This window comes from Pangasianodon hypophthalmus, chromosome 19, assembly GCF_027358585.1.
Source record: "Pangasianodon hypophthalmus isolate fPanHyp1 chromosome 19, fPanHyp1.pri, whole genome shotgun sequence".
Taxonomy (NCBI): Eukaryota; Metazoa; Chordata; class Actinopteri; order Siluriformes; family Pangasiidae; genus Pangasianodon; species Pangasianodon hypophthalmus.
This window is the reverse complement of record NC_069728.1, coordinates 21,299,039-21,319,628: the sequence shown is the minus strand read 5'-3', so window position 1 is coordinate 21,319,628 and position 20,590 is coordinate 21,299,039. Positions and strand designations below refer to the sequence as shown.

The 20,590-nt window shown below is 42.9% G+C and overlaps 1 protein-coding gene across 1 annotated transcript in view; it reads right to left on the bottom strand.

The window, feature by feature from the left end:
* Positions 1 to 4,015: 4,015 nt before the first annotated feature.
* The window catches only part of LOC128321692 (protein TUNAR-like), a 38,116-nt gene continuing 21,541 nt past the window's right edge, over positions 4,016 to 20,590 (bottom strand). Inside the window, exon 2 of the mRNA XM_053242091.1 lies at positions 4,016 to 4,928. Coding sequence (XP_053098066.1) covers positions 4,740 to 4,928 — 189 coding nt within the window. The 3' untranslated portion in view covers positions 4,016 to 4,739. The remainder of the gene's footprint in view (positions 4,929 to 20,590) is intronic.

Below are 20,590 nucleotides of genomic sequence, written 5' to 3'. Positions count from 1 at the left end.
AAACCTTGTCTTATCTGTGGAGTTTTTTCTTTAACTGTGTGTTTTACTCAGTGGAATATCAGGTCATGTGATCAGTGTGTTATCAGAGAGTTCACTCCTGCGTCTCTGGAGTCATCTGACCTGTAATTAATCACAAAGTCCTCGTCTGCTTTCTGTTTGGAGTTCGTCCTTCATCAAAATTTACATTTTACAGAATTTGGGTGATGTTTTTTACCCAGAAGTGTGTTATAATCTCTCTGAAAAACGTCCACAGGACAAATAGTTCAAGGTCTGAGAGAATAATCACACTAAAACTCTGCGCTACGTCTACACAAAGCGCAAACAAGAGAGCGCTAACTCACAGTAAAGAAGAGTTTAAACAACACACAAATATAAAACAGTGCTTTTTGTGGAATAATTTAAAATTCAAGATTCGAGATTCAAAGAACTTTATTAATCCCAGGGGGAAATTGCTTTGCCATGTTAAAATTGCTCTCAAAAAGAAAGAAAGAAAGAAGAAAATAAAATAAATATATACCTATTTTATAAATATATATACCTAAATTTGTATTGCACATGAAAGTCCCTTATTGCACATGAATTGAACATGTATTGCGTATGCATTAACATGAAAGTCCCAGCACTTATAGAGAGGAGTTGTCCAGCTTGATGGCCACAGGGATGAAGGATCTTCTGAAGCGCTCAGTGGAACACTTGGCAGTGATCAGTCTCTGGCTGAAAGTGCTCCTCTGGTCCACCAGCACGCTGTGTAGTGGGTGAGAAGGGTTGTCCAGGATTGAGTGGAGTTTTAACAACATCCTTCTCTCAGCCACAACGTGAACAGGGTCCAGCTCCATGCCGAGTACAGAGCCAGCCCTCCTCACTAGCTTGTCCAGTTTATTTCTCTCTGCCACCTTCATGCTACTTCCCCAGCAGACCACTGCATAGAAGATGACACTAGACACCACAGACTCCTAGAACATCTGCAGCATGGTGTTGCAGACATTGAAAGACCTGAGCCTCACTCAGTTGCAGTGTTTCCTCATTTCCATGAGAGTAGAATCATCCACAGCTAAAATGTTCAGACAGAACAAAAAAGCTTCAAACAACAGGAAACGATTGAGTCACCATATATTTCAGAGCTACATGTGAATTCTACATCCCTGGTGTGTCTTGTGGTTAAATTACAAAATCTCGGTCAAACCAGTTAAATCTTGGAGAGTAGTATTTGGTGTTTGAGTATGGTGTTCTGAATATGAGCATCTGGAGTAAATATTCCAATCCGAACGGAAAATTATATGAACAATGAATCAGGAAGTAAGTTAAGTGTATTTTCAGCCATTTTCATCTCTCTCTCCCATGATTCACAGCTAATTTTACTGAATTGTGAGTTCACTAGCAACTTGGTAGTGTACCCGCCTTGCTAAGTGACTTTGAAATGTTAAAAATAGTTTGTGTGGTTTGTAACATACTGTGACTCCTAGAACATCTGCAGCATGGTGTTGCAGACATTAAAAGCCCTGAGCCTCCTCAGAAAACACAGCCTGCTCTGGCCTTTCCTGAAGAGTGCTGCTGAGTTTGATGTCCAGTCCGGTTTGTTGTCTATATGGACTCCTGGGTATTTGTAATCTGCAACAATCTCAACTTCCTCACCATGGACAGAAAAGGAAGTTGAGATTGTTGATAATCAGGTTGTAAAGGCTTCAGAATTCAGCCCAGTTGTGTTACTGGTTGATGATGTAAATTCCCAACAAGGTTAAATCTCAACCCAAAGATTTACTTGTTTTTCCTCCCACTGTGAGTCTTTGACATAAAACAGTCGATCACTGTAAATGCCATGATACTGAATGTCACTTTCCTGTGACTGGACCTTAAGGTTCTGCTCTGAAACCTTCAGCATGTTGAAGACACTTCAGATGCAGCAGCAGCTCTGAACATTTGCTCTCTCAAACCGAAGCAGTGAAGTCATACGTCTTCTAACCTCGTTATATAACCACGTTATAATCACGTAGATCATGATCACATCAACAGTCTGACTCTGTACTGTAAACTCATCCTCGGGTCGCAGTCACACTGAAAACTGTAACATCTCATCTGTGCTGAAGTTCCACCATTTTACTGGAATATTTTATTATTTTATTAATGAAATGTTCCAATAAAATTCTAATATTCCCTCGTTCTCTTCTTCCACTGTCTACATCACTCTTCTCTAGTGACTCTGGGTCTTTAATCATTCTTCTGTCAGCTGATTTTTTGCTCCAGTTGGCTTTCAGTCACGCTTTGCAGTTTCTCAGTAACACGACAAGCTGCGATTTTTTTTTCTTATTAACTTTTATTCTTTTTACTTTTTTCTTATCACTTCTAGAGGGAGAAAAAGAGAGACTGGTTTAATAAGACTGAATTACTATCTCTTTTCTCTTAATTATTATTATTATTATTATTATTATTATTATTATTATTATTATTATGTTTGAATAGTGAATTTGACATTTGTTATTTAGTAATAAAAAAAATGAACATGTTGGAAACCTGGAATCTGTCTAAAGCCAGTGTAATGAATTATAGTTATTAGTTATATGCGAGTGTTTATTGGCGTTTGAATGAAACATAAGAATTAAAAATGGTTGATTAACAGTCCTGTGTCGCAATTCTTAAATAAAACACAATAAATGAGCATAATGATTATAGAAAATTACAGCCAGAGACACAACAACACGCTGCTCATGGCCAGGCGTAAATTTTACACTCAGTCTTATCAAAAGTTCAGTTTATGATCCGTGTAGATTTAGATTTAGACTTCCCCCTGAGGTTGGTGCAGCTGAACCGTGTGGAAATAAACCAAAACTAAAATAAAAATAAGGCAACAGAAGGAAACAGACTCCAGACATCAGCAGACCTGAGCGTTAAGCGTTTGTGTTTATTCATGCAGAGCTTTCAATTAACAGCCGCACTGTTTTATTAACACCTACTGTGTGTGTGTGTGTGTGTGTGTGTGTGTATATATATATACAGTACTGTGCAAAATTCTTGGCACCCTGTTTTTTTTAGTACAAACTTTGTTATAGATGTTTATTTTCTGGCTTCTACATTATTGATTCAGCACAAAAGCATTTTAGATTCCAAACATTAGTTTTCCGGCACAAAATGAAACGTTACAGAAAAATGTTTGTATGTCAGTAAAGAAAGCAGCAGATTCCATAAGAGACACTTTTCAGATAAAAACATAATGAAGGCTGCTGGGTTTCGCTGCAGAAATAAGAAGCGAGTCGACAGTCAAAGTCTCCAGAAGAACTGTGGCTGCTTCTGCAAGATGCTCAGTAACACTTCCAGCTCATTTCCTTATAAAACTGCACACACTGCACCTCAGATACTGCTTTATTTATTTAAAGCGAAGGATCGTCACATTAAATACTGACTTTGTTTCATTTATTACTGTTTACTGCTCTTTATAGGATTTTTTAAATGTAGAAACATTTTTTTTTCATTATTTTTGAAGGCGTCTTTACTCTACAGCATTTCTTTACACATGACTAAGACTTTTGCACAGAACTGTATATATATATCTATCTTTTGCACAGCATATATATATATTTATGTGTGTGTGTGTGTGTGTGTGTAAATCCTGAAACAAATCTGCCCTCTCACACACTGTAACTCGGTATAAAACGCTATATACGTATACACTCAAGTACATTTTTATACTGCTTTATCATTTATTCGTTATTATTTGTTTAGCTCAATCTTCATTTTGTTTCTTTCAAGTTCTGATAATGTTTATTTTCACGTGAAGTAGAGACGGCACCGATTCGTATCGAAAAAGCAAACAAATTGTGGATCAGATTGTGGGAGTAAACTTATCGGATTTTTTAGGATTTATTTTATTATAGTCCTACTTTTTTCCTTATTATTATATTCATTACATACAAAATAAGTGAAAATTTTTCCGACTTTCATACATGCAAAATATTCAAAGAAATTTCAAATAAATTCTGTCATTAAATATTAAGATGAATAGAAAATTAGAAGAAACGATACAGAAAATTCAGGTTTTTTATTTGTTAAAATTATACACAAAAAGTCCAGCATGCCAAAAACACATACAACATTTTGTAAAATATTTTATTTATTTAGATTATTATTATTTTATTTTTTTTAAATAAATTTATTTGGGCTCCACTTGGCATTTGTAACATGGAACACACCAAATACTGTATACGATATTACTGCAATATTGCATTTACAGAAAAATAGTACTTTACTAAAACGATAAAGGTGAAAAGGTCATAAATTATTATTACAAATTATTATAATAATAATGATGTAAATCAGTAAAATTGGGGTGATTATTAAACGTAGAGAATGAATGTGGGTAACAGTTTTATAATAAATAAACAACTTCCTTGTTTTAGTTGTTAGAAAATTATGTCTTATTAAATTTTACATTTGGTCATTTGGCACTTGGTTGAAATTAAGTTGAGATTAAATTAGTAAAAGAAAATGTAATGGTTCATAGTATAGATAGTATATAATTTATAGTTTTGTAATCACCTAGAAATTGTAAGAAAAACAGTTTTTAAATATGTTTTTTTAACAATATAATTTTTATAAATTGTTAAAATATACAAAAATCACAATCTAAAAATGCAAACCAGGGTTTATACATAATGTCACGCATTATTTGAAAACAACAATAAATTTTATCTCAATCTAAAGTCCACTCTGACTCTGCGTTATCAGTGTCAGCTGAGAGAATCCCTCGCTCACAGGGAGGTGTAGATGTAGACGAATATGATGACGAGGAGATTTAGGATGGTGCACGCGATCCCGAGGAACGCCAGGATGGACTCCTCTCGGCTCTCGCTCTTCTGTTTCGGTGGCTCATCATGACTCACAGCATGATTCACCATGTTCCTGTGACGAGGAGTGAACAATCGCCTCCTAAAGCCGCTCTGCAGGAGAATAACACTCAGTGTCACAGCTGTAGAGTGCGCATGAACATGTGATACTAATAACAACACACCATACTCTAAATAAACACATTATATTCAACATAAACACACACTTTACATCTACTGTACTACAGGCGGAGCGCTGTAACGCTCTACACTCACACATTACATCTACAGTACTACAGATGGAGCGCTGTAACGCTCTATACTACACATTACATCTACTGTACTACAGGCGGAGCGCTGTAACGCTCTATACTCACACATTACATCTACAGTACTACAGTCGGAGCGCTGTAACGCTCTATACTACACATTACATCTACTGCACTACAGTCGGAGCGCTGTAACGCTCTATACTCACACATTACATCTACTGTACTACAGTCGGAGCGCTGTAACGCTCTATACTCACACATTACATCTACTGTACTACAGGCGGAGCGCTGTAACGCTCTATACTACACATTACATCTACTGTACTACAGTCGGAGCGCTGTAACGCTCTATACTCACACATTACATCTACTGTACTACAGGCGGAGCGCTGTAACGCTCTATACTCACACATTACATCTACAGTACTACAGTCGGAGCGCTGTAACGCTCTATACTCACGCATTACATCTACAGTACTACAGATGGAGCGCTGTAACGCTCTATACTCACACATTACATCTACTGTACTACAGATGGAGCGCTGTAACGCTCTATACTCACACATTACATCTACTGCACTACAGATGGAGCGCTGTAACGCTCTATACTCACACATTACATCTACTGTACTACAGTCGGAGCGCTGTAACGCTCTATACTACACATTACATCTACTGTACTACAGGCGGAGCGCCGTAACGCTCTATACTCACACATTACATCTACAGTACTACAGATGGAGCGCTGTAACGCTCTATACTCACACATTACATCTACAGTACTACAGGCGGAGCGCCGTAACGCTCTACACTCACACATTACATCTACTGTACTACAGATGGGGCGCTGTAACGCTCTATACTCACACATTACATCTACTGTACTACAGGCGGAGCGCCGTAACGCTCTATGCTCACACATTACATCTACTGTACTACAGGCGGAGCGCCGTAACGCTCTATACTCACGCATTACATCTACAGTACTACAGATGGAGCGCTGTAACGCTCTATACTCACACATTACATCTACTGTACTACAGATGGAGCGCCGTAACGCTCTATACTACACATTACATCTACTGTACTACAGTCGGAGCGCTGTAACGCTCTATACTACACATTACAACTACTGTACTACAGATGGAGCGCTGTAACGCTCTATACTCACGCATTATATCTACTGCACTACAGATGGAGCGCCGTAACGCTCTATACTACACATTATATCTACTGCACTACAGATGGAGCGCTGTAACGCTCTATACTCACACATTACATCTACAGTACTACAGATGGAGCGCTGTAACGCTCTATACTCACACATTACATCTACTGCACTACAGATGGAGCACTGTAACGCTCTATACTCACACATTACATCTACTGCACTACAGATGGAGCGCTGTAACGCTCTATACTCACACATTACATCTACTGTACTACAGATGGAGCGCTGTAACGCTCTATACTCACACATTACATCTACAGTACTACAGATGGAGCGCTGTAACGCTCTATACTACACATTACATCTACTGTACTACAGATGGAGCGCTGTAACGCTCTATACTCACACATTACATCTACTGCACTACAGATGGAGCGCTGTAACGCTCTATACTCACACATTACATCTACTGTACTACAGGCGGAGCGCTGTAACGCTCTATACTACACATTACATCTACTGTACTACAGATGGAGCGCTGTAACGCTCTATACTACACATTACATCTACTGTACTACAGATGGAGCGCTGTAACACTCTATACTACACATTACATCTACTGTACTACAGATGGAGCGCTGTAACGCTCTATACTACACATTACATCTACTGTACTACAGTCGGAGCGCTGTAACGCTCTATACTCACGCATTACATCTACAGTACTACAGATGGAGTGCTGTAACGCTCTATACTCACACATTACATCTACTGTACTACAATCGGAGCGCTGTAACGCTCTATACTACACATTACATCTACTGTACTACAGTCGGAGCGCTGTAACGCTCTATACTACACATTACATCTACTGTACTACAGTCGGAGCGCTGTAACGCTCTATACTCACGCATTACATCTACAGTACTACAGTCGGAGCGCTGTAACGCTCTATACTTACACATTACATCTACTGTACTACAGTCGGAGCGCCGTAACGCTCTATACTCTCACATTACATCTACTGTACTACAGTCGGAGCGCTGTAACGCTCTACACTCACGCATTACATCTACTGTACTACAGATGGAGCGCCGTAACGCTCTATACTCACGCATCACATCTTCTGTACTACAGATGGAGCGCTGTAACGCTCTATACTCACACATTACATCTACTGTACTACAGTCGGAGCGCCGTAACGCTCTATACTCACACATTACATCTACTGCACTACAGATGGAGCGCTGTAACGCTCTATACTCACGCATTACATCTACTGTACTACAGATGGAGCGCTGTAACGCTCTATACTCACACATTATATCTACTGCACTACAGATGGAGCGCTGTAACGCTCTATACTACACATTATATCTACTGCACTACAGATGGAGCGCTGTAACGCTCTATACTCACGCATTACATCTACTGCACTACAGATGGAGCGCTGTAACGCTCTATACTCACACATTACATCTACTGTACTACAGATGGAGCGCTGTAACGCTCTATACTCACACATTACATCTACAGTACTACAGATGGAGCGCTGTAACGCTCTATACTCACACATTACATCTACTGTACTACAGATGGAGCGCTGTAACGCTCTATACTACACATTACATCTACTGTACTACAGGCGGCGCGCCGTAACGCTCTATACTACACATTACATCTACTGTACTACAGATGGAGCGCCGTAACGCTCTATACTACACATTACATCTACTGTACTACAGATGGAGCGCCGTAACGCTCTATACTCACACATTACATCTACTGTACTACAGGCGGAGCGCTGTAACGCTCTATACTACACATTACATCTACTGTACTACAGATGGAGCACTGTAACGCGCTATACTCACACATTACATCTACTGTACTACAGGCGGAGCGCCGTAACGCTCTATACTCACACATTACATCTACTGCACTACAGATGGAGCGCTGTAACGCTCTATACTCACGCATTACATCTACTGTACTACAGATGGAGCGCTGTAACGCTCTATACTACACAGTACATCTACTGTACTACAGGCGGAGCGCTGTAACGCTCTACACTCACACATTACATCTACAGTACTACAGATGGAGCGCCGTAACGCTCTATACTACACATTACATCTACAGTACTACAGATGGAGCGCTGTAACGCTCTATACTCACACATTATATCTACTGCACTACAGGCGGAGCGCTGTAACGCTCTATACTACACATTACATCTACTGCACTACAGGCGGAGCGCTGTAACGCTCTATACTACACATTATATCTACTGTACTACAGGCGGAGCACTGTAACGCTCTATACTACACATTACATCTACTGTACTACAGGCGGAGCGCCGTAACGCTCTATACTCACACATTACATCTACTGTACTACAGATGGAGCGCTGTAACGCTCTACACTCACACATTACATCTACTGTACTACAGATGGAGCGCTGTAACGCTCTACACTCACACATTACATCTACTGTACTACAGATGGAGCGCTGTAACGCTCTATACTCACACATTACATCTACTGCACTACAGATGGAGCGCCGTAACGCTCTATACTACACATTACATCTACAGTACTACATTCGGAGCGCTGTAACGCTCTATACTCACACATTACATCTACTGTACTACAGGCGGAGCTCCGTAACGCTCTATACTTACACATTACATCTACTGTACTACAGATGGAGCGCTGTAACGCTCTACACTCACACATTACATCTACTGTACTACAGATGGAGCGCCGTAACGCTCTCTACTCACACATTACATCTACTGTACTACAGATGGGGCGCTGTAAAGCTCTATACTCACACATTACATCTACTGTACTACAGTCGGAGCGCCGTAACGCTCTATACTCACACATTACATCTACAGTACTACAGATGGAGCGCCGTAACGCTCTACACTCACACATTACATCTACTGTACTACAGATGGAGCGCTGTAACGCTCTATACTACACATTATATCTACTGCACTACACCCGGAGCGCTGTAACGCTCTATACTACACATTGTATCTACTGCACTACAGGCGGAGCGCTGTAACGCTCTATACTCACACATTACATCTACTGCACTACAGATGGAGCGCTGTAACGCTCTATACTCACACATTACATCTACTGTACTACAGGCGGAGCGCCGTAACGCTCTATACTCACACATTACATCTACTGTACTACAGTCGGAGCGCTGTAACGCTCTATACTACACATTATATCTACTGTACTACAGGCGGAGCGCCGTAACGCTCTATACTCACACATTACATCTACTGCACTACAGGCGGAGCGCCGTAACGCTCTATACTACACGTTACATCTACAGTACTACAGGCGGAGCGCTGTAACGCTCTATACTCACACATTACATTTACTGTACTACAGTCAGAGCGCTGTAACGCTCTATACTACACATTATATCTACTGTACTACAGGCGGAGCGCCGTAACGCTCTATACTCACACATTACATCTACTGCACTACAGATGGAGCGCCGTAACGCTCTATACTACACATTACATCTACAGTACTACAGATGGAGCGCTGTAACGCTCTATACTCACACATTACATCTACTGCACTACAGATGGAGCGCTGTAACGCTCTATACTCACGCATTACATCTACTGTACTACAGATGGAGCGCTGTAACGCTCTATACTCACACATTATATCTACTGCACTAAAGATGGAGCGCTGTAACGCTCTATACTACACATTATATCTACTGCACTACAGATGGAGCGCTGTAACGCTCTATACTCACGCATTATATCTACTGCACTACAGATGGAGCGCTGTAACGCTCTATACTCACGCATTACATCTACTGCACTACAGATGGAGCGCTGTAACGCTCTATACTCACACATTACATCTACTGTACTACAGATGGAGCGCTGTAACGCTCTATACTCACACATTACATCTACAGTACTACAGATGGAGCGCTGTAACGCTCTATACTCACACATTACATCTACTGTACTACAGATGGAGCGCTGTAACGCTCTATACTACACATTACATCTACTGTACTACAGGCGGCGCGCCGTAACGCTCTATACTACACATTACATCTACTGTACTACAGATGGAGCGCCGTAACGCTCTATACTACACATTACATCTACTGTACTACAGATGGAGCGCCGTAACGCTCTATACTCACACATTACATCTACTGTACTACAGGCGGAGCGCTGTAACGCTCTATACTACACATTACATCTACTGTACTACAGATGGAGCACTGTAACGCGCTATACTCACACATTACATCTACTGTACTACAGGCGGAGCGCCGTAACGCTCTATACTCACACATTACATCTACTGCACTACAGATGGAGCGCTGTAACGCTCTATACTCACGCATTACATCTACTGTACTACAGATGGAGCGCTGTAACGCTCTATACTACACATTACATCTACTGTACTACAGGCGGAGCGCTGTAACGCTCTACACTCACACATTACATCTACAGTACTACAGATGGAGCGCCGTAACGCTCTATACTACACATTACATCTACAGTACTACAGATGGAGCGCTGTAACGCTCTATACTCACACATTATATCTACTGCACTACAGGCGGAGCGCTGTAACGCTCTATACTACACATTACATCTACTGCACTACAGGCGGAGCGCTGTAACGCTCTATACTCACACATTATATCTACTGCACTACAGGCGGAGCGCTGTAACGCTCTATACTACACATTACATCTACTGTACTACAGGCGGAGCGCCGTAACGCTCTATACTCACACATTACATCTACTGTACTACAGATGGAGCGCTGTAACGCTCTACACTCACACATTACATCTACTGTACTACAGATGGAGCGCTGTAACGCTCTATACTCACACATTACATCTACTGCACTACAGATGGAGCGCCGTAACGCTCTATACTACACATTACATCTACAGTACTACAGTCGGAGCGCTGTAACGCTCTATACTCACACATTACATCTACTGTACTACAGTCGGAGCGCCGTAACGCTCTATACTTACACATTACATCTACTGTACTACAGATGGAGCGCTGTAACGCTCTACACTCACACATTACATCTACTGTACTACAGATGGAGCGCCGTAACGCTCTCTACTCACACATTACATCTACTGTACTACAGATGGGGCGCTGTAAAGCTCTATACTCACACATTACATCTACTGTACTACAGTCGGAGCGCCGTAACGCTCTATACTCACACATTACATCTACAGTACTACAGATGGAGCGCCGTAACGCTCTACACTCACACATTACATCTACTGTACTACAGATGGAGCGCTGTAACGCTCTATACTACACATTACATCTACTGTACTACAGGGGGAGCACCGTAACGCTCTATACTACACATTACATCTACAGTACTACAGTCGGAGCGCCGTAACGCTCTATACTACACATTACATCTACTGTACTACAGGGGGAGCACCGTAACGCTCTATACTACACATTACATCTACAGTACTACAGGCGGAGCGCCGTAACGCTCTATACTACACATTACATCTACAGTACTACAGGCGGAGCGCTGTAACGCTCTATACTCACGCATTACATCTACTGTACTACAGATGGAGCGCTGTAACGCTCTATACTCACACATTATATCTACTGCACTAAAGATGGAGCGCTGTAACGCTCTATACTACACATTATATCTACTGCACTACAGATGGAGCGCTGTAACGCTCTATACTCACGCATTATATCTACTGCACTACAGATGGAGCGCTGTAACGCTCTATACTCACGCATTACATCTACTGCACTACAGATGGAGCGCTGTAACGCTCTATACTCACACATTACATCTACTGTACTACAGATGGAGCGCTGTAACGCTCTATACTCACACATTACATCTACAGTACTACAGATGGAGCGCTGTAACGCTCTATACTCACACATTACATCTACTGTACTACAGATGGAGCGCTGTAACGCTCTATACTACACATTACATCTACTGTACTACAGGCGGCGCGCCGTAACGCTCTATACTACACATTACATCTACTGTACTACAGATGGAGCGCCGTAACGCTCTATACTACACATTACATCTACTGTACTACAGATGGAGCGCCGTAACGCTCTATACTCACACATTACATCTACTGTACTACAGGCGGAGCGCTGTAACGCTCTATACTACACATTACATCTACTGTACTACAGATGGAGCACTGTAACGCGCTATACTCACACATTACATCTACTGTACTACAGGCGGAGCGCCGTAACGCTCTATACTCACACATTACATCTACTGCACTACAGATGGAGCGCTGTAACGCTCTATACTCACGCATTACATCTACTGTACTACAGATGGAGCGCTGTAACGCTCTATACTACACATTACATCTACTGTACTACAGGCGGAGCGCTGTAACGCTCTACACTCACACATTACATCTACAGTACTACAGATGGAGCGCCGTAACGCTCTATACTACACATTACATCTACAGTACTACAGATGGAGCGCTGTAACGCTCTATACTCACACATTATATCTACTGCACTACAGGCGGAGCGCTGTAACGCTCTATACTACACATTACATCTACTGCACTACAGGCGGAGCGCTGTAACGCTCTATACTCACACATTATATCTACTGCACTACAGGCGGAGCGCTGTAACGCTCTATACTACACATTACATCTACTGTACTACAGGCGGAGCGCCGTAACGCTCTATACTCACACATTACATCTACTGTACTACAGATGGAGCGCTGTAACGCTCTACACTCACACATTACATCTACTGTACTACAGATGGAGCGCTGTAACGCTCTATACTCACACATTACATCTACTGCACTACAGATGGAGCGCCGTAACGCTCTATACTACACATTACATCTACAGTACTACAGTCGGAGCGCTGTAACGCTCTATACTCACACATTACATCTACTGTACTACAGTCGGAGCGCCGTAACGCTCTATACTTACACATTACATCTACTGTACTACAGATGGAGCGCTGTAACGCTCTACACTCACACATTACATCTACTGTACTACAGATGGAGCGCCGTAACGCTCTCTACTCACACATTACATCTACTGTACTACAGATGGGGTGCTGTAAAGCTCTATACTCACACATTACATCTACTGTACTACAGTCGGAGCGCCGTAACGCTCTATACTCACACATTACATCTACAGTACTACAGATGGAGCGCCGTAACGCTCTACACTCACACATTACATCTACTGTACTACAGATGGAGCGCTGTAACGCTCTATACTACACATTACATCTACTGTACTACAGGGGGAGCACCGTAACGCTCTATACTACACATTACATCTACAGTACTACAGTCGGAGCGCCGTAACGCTCTATACTACACATTACATCTACTGTACTACAGGGGGAGCACCGTAACGCTCTATACTACACATTACATCTACAGTACTACAGGCGGAGCGCCGTAACGCTCTATACTACACATTACATCTACAGTACTACAGGCGGAGCGCTGTAACGCTCTATACTACACATTACATCTACTGTACTACAGGCGGAGCGCTGTAACGCTCTATACTACACATTATATCTACTGCACTACAGGCGGAGCGCTGTAACGCTCTATACTACACATTGTATCTACTGCACTACAGGCGGAGCGCTGTAACGCTCTATACTCACACATTACATCTACTGCACTACAGATGGAGCGCTGTAACGCTCTATACTCACACATTACATCTACTGTACTACAGGCGGAGCGCCGTAACGCTCTATACTCACACATTACATCTACTGTACTACAGTCGGAGCGCTGTAACGCTCTATACTACACATTATATCTACTGTACTACAGGCGGAGCGCCGTAACGCTCTATACTCACACATTACATCTACTGCACTACAGGCGGAGCGCCGTAACGCTCTATACTACACGTTACATCTACAGTACTACAGGCGGAGCGCTGTAACGCTCTATACTCACACATTACATCTACTGTGCTACAGTCAGAGCGCTGTAACGCTCTATACTACACATTATATCTACTGTACTACAGGCGGAGCGCCGTAACGCTCTATACTCACACATTACATCTACTGCACTACAGATGGAGCGCCATAACGCTCTATACTACACATTACATCTACAGTACTACAGATGGAGCGCTGTAACGCTCTATACTCACACATTACATCTACTGTACTACAGATGGAGCGCTGTAACGCTCTATACTCACACATTACATCTACTGTACTACAGTCGGAGCGCCGTAACGCTCTATACTCACACATTACATCTACTGTACTACAGATGGAGCGCTGTAACGCTCTATACTACACATTACATCTACTGCACTACAGATGGAGCGCTGTAACGCTCTATACTCACACATTACATCTACTGCACTACAGATGGAGCGCTGTAACGCTCTATACTACACATTACATCTACTGCACTACAGGTGGAGCGCTGTAACGCTCTATACTACACATTACATCTACTGTACTACAGGCGGAGTACCGTAACGCTCTATACTACACATTACATCTACTGTACTACAGATGGAGCGCTGTAACGCTCTATACTACACATTACATCTACTGTACTACAGATGGAGCGCTGTAACGCTCTATACTCACACATTACATCTACTGCACTACAGATGGAGCGCCGTAACGCTCTATACTCACACATTACATCTACTGCACTACAGATGGAGCGCTGTAAAGCTCTATACTCACACATTACATCTACTGTACTACAGTCGGAGCGCTGTAACGCTCTATACTACACATTATATCTACTGTACTACAGGCGGAGCGCCGTAACGCTCTATACTCACACATTACATCTACTGCACTACAGGCGGCGCGCCGTAACGCTCTCTACTCACACATTACATCTACAGTACTACAGGCGGCGCGCCGTAACGCTCTATACTACACATTACATCTACAGTACTACAGGCGGAGCGCTGTAACGCTCTATACTCACACATTACATCTACTGTACTACAGTCGGAGCGCTGTAACGCTCTATACTACACATTATATCTACTGTACTACAGGCGGAGCGCCGTAACGCTCTATACTCACACATTACATCTACTGCACTACAGATGGAGCGCCGTAACGCTCTATACTACACATTACATCTACTGTACTACAGATGGAGCGCCGTAACGCTCTATACTCACACATTACATCTACTGTACTACAGGCGGAGCGCTGTAACGCTCTATACTACACATTACATCTACTGTACTACAGATGGAGCACTGTAACACGCTATACTCACACATTACATCTACTGTACTACAGGCGGAGCGCCGTAACGCTCTATACTCACACATTACATCTACTGCACTACAGATGGAGCGCTGTAACGCTCTATACTCACACATTACATCTACTGCACTACAGATGGAGCGCTGTAACGCTCTATACTACACATTACATCTACTGCACTACAGATGGAGCGCTGTAACGCTCTATACTACACATTACATCTACTGCACTACAGATGGAGCGCTGTAACGCTCTATACTCACAGATTACATCTACTGTACTACAGATGGAGCGCTGTAACGCTCTATACTACACATTACATCTACTGTACTACAGGCGGAGCGCTGTAACGCTCTACACTCACACATTACATCTACTGTACTACAGATGGAGCGCCGTAACGCTCTATACTACACATTACATCTACAGTACTACAGATGGAGCGCTGTAACGCTCTATACTCACACATTATATCTACTGCACTACAGGCGGAGCGCTGTAACGCTCTATACTACACATTACATCTACTGCACTACAGGCGGAGCGCTGTAACGCTCTATACTCACACATTACATCTACTGTACTACAGATGGAGCGCTGTAACGCTCTACACTCACACATTACATCTACTGTACTACAGATGGAGCGCTGTAACGCTCTATACTCACACATTACATCTACTGCACTACAGATGGAGCGCCGTAACGCTCTATACTACACATTACATCTACAGTACTACAGTCGGAGCGCTGTAACGCTCTATACTCACACATTACATCTACTGTACTACAGGCGGAGCTCCGTAACGCTCTATACTCACACATTACATCTACTGTACTACAGATGGAGCGCTGTAACGCTCTACACTCACACATTACATCTACTGTACTACAGATGGAGCGCCGTAACGCTCTCTACTCACACATTACATCTACTGTACTACAGATGGGGCGCTGTAAAGCTCTATACTCACACATTACATCTACTGTACTACAGTCGGAGCGCCGTAACGCTCTATACTCACACATTACATCTACAGTACTACAGATGGAGCGCCGTAACGCTCTACACTCACACATTACATCTACTGTACTACAGATGGAGCGCTGTAACGCTCTATACTACACGTTACATCTACAGTACTACAGGCGGAGCGCTGTAACGCTCTATACTACACATTATATCTACTGCACTACAGGCGGAGCGCTGTAACGCTCTATACTACACATTATATCTACTGCACTACAGGCGGAGCGCTGTAACGCTCTATACTACACATTATATCTACTGCACTACAGGCGGAGCGCTGTAACGCTCTATACTCACACATTACATCTACTGCACTACAGATGGAGCGCTGTAACGCTCTATACTCACACATTACATCTACTGTACTACAGGCGGAGCGCCGTAACGCTCTATACTCACACATTACATCTACTGTACTACAGTCGGAGCGCTGTAACGCTCTATACTACACATTATATCTACTGTACTACAGGCGGAGTGCCGTAACGCTCTATACTCACACATTACATCTACTGCACTACAGGCGGCGCGCCGTAACGCTCTATACTACACATTACATCTACAGTACTACAGGCGGAGCGCTGTAACGCTCTATACTCACACATTACATCTACTGTACTACAGTCAGAGCGCTGTAACGCTCTATACTACACATTATATCTACTGTACTACAGTCGGAGCGCCGTAACGCTCTATACTCACACATTACATCTACTGTACTACAGATGGAGCGCTGTAACGCTCTATACTACACATTACATCTACTGCACTACAGATGGAGCGCTGTAACGCTCTATACTCACACATTACATCTACTGCACTACAGATGGAGCGCTGTAACGCTCTATACTACACATTACATCTACTGCACTACAGATGGAGCGCTGTAACGCTCTATACTACACATTACATCTACTGTACTACAGGCGGAGTACCGTAACGCTCTATACTACACATTACATCTACTGTACTACAGATGGAGCGCCGTAACGCTCTATACTACACATTACATCTACAGTACTACAGATGGAGCGCTGTAACGCTCTATACTCACACATTATATCTACTGCACTACAGGCGGAGCGCTGTAACGCTCTATACTACACATTACATCTACTGCACTACAGGCGGAGCGCTGTAACGCTCTATACTCACACATTATATCTACTGCACTACAGGCGGAGCGCTGTAACGCTCTATACTACACATTACATCTACTGTACTACAGGCGGAGCGCCGTAACGCTCTATACTCACACATTACATCTACTGTACTACAGATGGAGCGCTGTAACGCTCTACACTCACACATTACATCTACTGTACTACAGATGGAGCGCTGTAACGCTCTATACTCACACATTACATCTACTGCACTACAGATGGAGCGCCGTAACGCTCTATACTACACATTACATCTACAGTACTACAGTCGGAGCGCTGTAACGCTCTATACTCACACATTACATCTACTGTACTACAGGCGGAGCTCCGTAACGCTCTATACTCACACATTACATCTACTGTACTACAGATGGAGCGCTGTAACGCTCTACACTCACACATTACATCTACTGTACTACAGATGGAGCGCCGTAACGCTCTCTACTCACACATTACATCTACTGTACTACAGATGGGGCGCTGTAAAGCTCTATACTCACACATTACATCTACTGTACTACAGTCGGAGCGCCGTAACGCTCTATACTCACACATTACATCTACAGTACTACAGATGGAGCGCCGTAACGCTCTACACTCACACATTACATCTACTGTACTACAGATGGAGCGCTGTAACGCTCTATACTACACGTTACATCTACAGTACTACAGGCGGAGCGCTGTAACGCTCTATACTACACATTATATCTACTGCACTACAGGCGGAGCGCTGTAACGCTCTATACTACACATTATATCTACTGCACTACAGGCGGAGCGCTGTAACGCTCTATACTACACATTATATCTACTGCACTACAGGCGGAGCGCTGTAACGCTCTATACTCACACATTACATCTACTGCACTACAGATGGAGCGCTGTAACGCTCTATACTCACACATTACATCTACTGTACTACAGGCGGAGCGCCGTAACGCTCTATACTCACACATTACATCTACTGTACTACAGTCGGAGCGCTGTAACGCTCTATACTACACATTATATCTACTGTACTACAGGCGGAGTGCCGTAACGCTCTATACTCACACATTACATCTACTGCACTACAGGCGGCGCGCCGTAACGCTCTATACTACACATTACATCTACAGTACTACAGGCGGAGCGCTGTAACGCTCTATACTCACACATTACATCTACTGTACTACAGTCAGAGCGCTGTAACGCTCTATACTACACATTATATCTACTGTACTACAGTCGGAGCGCCGTAACGCTCTATACTCACACATTACATCTACTGTACTACAGATGGAGCGCTGTAACGCTCTATACTACACATTACATCTACTGTACTACAGATGGAGCGCTGTAACGCTCTATACTCACGCATTACATCTACTGTACTACAGATGGAGCGCTGTAACGCTCTATACTACACATTACATTTACTGTACTACAGATGGAGCGCTGTAATGCTCTATACTCACACATTACATCTACTGTACTACAGATGGAGCGCCGTAACGCTCTATACTCACACATTACATCTACAGTACTACAGTAACGCTCTATACTCTATACGCTCTATACGCTCTATACTGTACTACAGTAACGCTCTATACTACACATTACATCTACTGTACTACAGGCGGAGCGCTGTAACGCTCTACACTCACACATTACATCTACAGTACTACAGGCGGAGCGCTGTAACGCTCTATACTCACACATTACATCTACTGTACTACAGTAACACTCTATACTCTATACGCTCTATACGCTCTATACTGTACTACAGTAACGCTCTATACTAGACATTACATCTACTGTACTACAGGCGGAGCGCTGTAACGCTCTACACTCACACATTACATCTACTGTACTACAGGCGGAGCGCTGTAACGCTCTACACTCACACATTACATCTACAGTACTACAGATGGAGCGCTGTAACGCTCTATACTCACACATTACATCTACTGTACTACAGGTGGAGCGCTGTAACGCTCTATACTCACACATTACATCTACTGTACTACAGTCGGAGCACTGTAACGCTCTATACTACACATTACATCTACTGTACTACAGATGGAGCGCTGTAACGCTCTATACTCACACATTACATCTACTGCACTACAGATGGAGCGCTGTAACGCTCTATACTCACACATTACATCTACTGTACTACAGGCGGAGCGCTGTAACGCTCTATACTACACATTACATCTACTGTACTACAGGCGGAGCGCCGTAACGCTCTATACTACACATTATATCTACTGTACTACAGTCGGAGCGCTGTAACGCTCTATACTACACATTACATCTACTGTACTACAGATGGAGCGCTGTAACACTCTATACTACACATTACATCTACTGTACTACAGTCGGAGCGCCGTAACGCTCTATACTACACATTACATCTACTGTACTACAGGCGGAGCGCTGTAACGCTCTATACTCACACATTACATCTACTGTACTACAGATGGAGCGCTGTAACGCTCTATACTCACACATTACATCTACAGTACTACAGTCGGTGCGCCGTAACGCTCTATACTACACATTACATCTACTGTACTACAGGCGGAGCGCTGTAACGCTCTATACTCACACATTACATCTACTGTACTACAGTTGGAGCGCCGTAACGCTCTATACTCACACATTACATCTACTGTACTACAGTTGGAGCGCTGTAATGCTCTATACTACACATTACATCTACTGCACTACAGATGGAGCGCTGTAACGCTCTATACTCACACATTACATCTACTGCACTACAGATGGAGCGCTGTAACGC